The 2083-nt window shown below is 48.4% G+C and overlaps 1 protein-coding gene across 1 annotated transcript in view; it reads right to left on the minus strand.

The window, feature by feature from the left end:
• EMH_0041370 (aminotransferase class V domain-containing protein, conserved, putative) overlaps positions 1-1241 on the minus strand; it is a gene marked incomplete at both ends in the record, with an annotated part of 6751 nt that extends 5510 nt beyond the window's left edge. Inside the window, 3 exons of the mRNA XM_013495614.1 lie at positions 1-388; positions 624-739; positions 974-1241. Of these exons, the coding sequence (XP_013351068.1) occupies positions 1-388; positions 624-739; positions 974-1241 (772 nt within the window). The remainder of the gene's footprint in view (positions 389-623; positions 740-973) is intronic.
• Positions 1242-2083: the final 842 nt, after the last annotated feature.

A 2083-nucleotide genomic window follows, 5' to 3' on the forward strand; every position in this document is an offset into this window, starting at 1 on the left:
CGGTGGTGGTGTTGGTGTTGGTGTTGGTGGGGGTGAGGGTGGGGGTGCTGCTGTTGGTGCTGTTGCTGCAGTTGATGGCGGCAGGAGATGCTGCTGCTGCTGCTGCTGCTGCTGCTGCTGCTGCTGCTTGAGGGCCTGATAGAAGAGATATTGCTGCTGCTGCTGCTGCTGCAGTGGATGCAGCAGTTTGCTGCTTAGCTGTTGCTGCTGCTGCTGCTGCTGCTGCTGCACGTGATGCGGGGGCCTCTTGTGCTGCAGCAGCAACCTGGGGGGCCCCCAGCAGCAGCAGCTGCAGCAGCTTTGCTGCTGCAGCAGAAGCCCCAGAACCACAAAAATATAAAGCATCGTCAGGCCCTGCATTGAAAAATTCTTTCGCTATCTGACGAGCCTGAACCACCAAAAACCCTAAACCCTAAACCCTAAACCCTAAACCCTAAACCCTAAACCCTGATTTTTTTTTTTTGATAGAAACAACGATCTAAACCCTAAACCCTAAACCCTAAACCCTAGAAAGTTAGATATGTCGCTGGCATTGATACACAGATTGAAACAACCCCTACTACTATAAAATAAGGGTTTAGGGTTTAGGGTTTAGGGTTTAGGGTTTAGGGTTTAGGGTTTACCTCGTGTACAAAGTAGCTGGCTTGTCTACCTAGGGCTGCTTGGTGGGTGTGGGTGTTTGCTGATAGAGGCAAAACTGAGGTGTATAGGCACCTCTCTATACACCGCAGCGGCCGGCCTGAAACCCACAAACCCTAAACCCTAAACCCTAAACCCTAAACCCTAAACCCTAGAAAGTTAGATATGTCGATGCAGAGATATACAGGCCCCACGCTGATCAAAATATAAACGCAAAAACCCTAAACCCTCATCCAACATTAAGCTAAAACCCTAAACCCTAAACCCTAAACCCTAGTGCCATATATCCCCTAAACCCTAAACCCTAAACCCTAAACCCTAAACCCTAGCATACCGGTAGCAGCGTAATCGAAGTACAGCAAAGGCCTGGGTCCGAAAGGCCCCGATATTAACAAGGGTTTATAATCTTTTCTTTTTTTTCTTCTGCTGCTTCTGCTGCTGCTCCTGCTGCTGTTGCTGCTGCTGCTGCTGCTCCTGCTGCTGCTGCTGCTCCTGCTGCTGCTGCTGCTGCTGCTGCTCAAGCTGCGGTGACGGCCCCCCCCTATTTGGTTCCGCTGCAGAAAGGCAAGGGCCTCGCGGACCCTCTGCGCGTCAGACGCCATCCCTCAAACCCTAAACCCTAAACCCTAAACCCTAAACCCTAAACCCTAAACCCTAAACCCTTCTATTAAGATTCTATCAGTTAACCTTAAACCCTAAATGCCGCATAAAAAGACAAAACCTCTTCTATATGTTTGGTGATAAAGAAAGAAGGAAATAAAAAAAAAAAAAAATACAAACCCTAAACCCTAAACCCTAAACCCTAAACCCTAATCGGTAAGCATCGAGCCATGAGTATATTACCATAAGCCCACTAACATGAAGCGGAGGTGGTTCTGTAGAAAGAAGAAAAGGAATATATAAACTCATTAGGGTTTAGGGTTTAGCGTTTAGGGTTTAGGGTTTAGGGTTTAGGGTTTAGGGTTTAGGTTCAATGACCGCCCCACACCGGGGGCCCCCGGGGCCCCCCTGCCTGATGGTATAAACCCTAGCCTCTAAACCCTAAACCCTAAACCCTAAACCCTAAACCCTAAATAGTAGGTCTTGAACTTTCAGTTTCAACCACCAAACCCTAAACTCTAAACCCTAAACCCTAAACCCTAAACCCTTATCTTAAACCCTCACGAGGGTTTACAACTCGACCTTCTGTATAAATGGGGTTTATATATATATATTGTTTGCTGTCTAGGGTTTATGATTTATTAGGGTTTACGTTACATTAGGGTTTAGGGTTTAGGGTCTAGGGTTTAGGGTTTAGGGTTTATATCTAGGCCTCTATCATCATCGACTGGGGGGCCCCCAGGGGCCCCCCCTATACCATGCAGCGGCAAGCAGCTGCTCCGCTTCAGCTGCTGCTGCTGCTGCAGCAGCAAAGACGCATCGCTCTTCCTCTGCCTGCTGCTGC

The sequence above is a fragment of the Eimeria mitis genome, genomic scaffold (assembly GCF_000499745.2).
Source record: "Eimeria mitis Houghton genomic scaffold, Emh_scaff1667, whole genome shotgun sequence".
NCBI lineage: Eukaryota > Apicomplexa > Conoidasida > Eucoccidiorida > Eimeriidae > Eimeria > Eimeria mitis.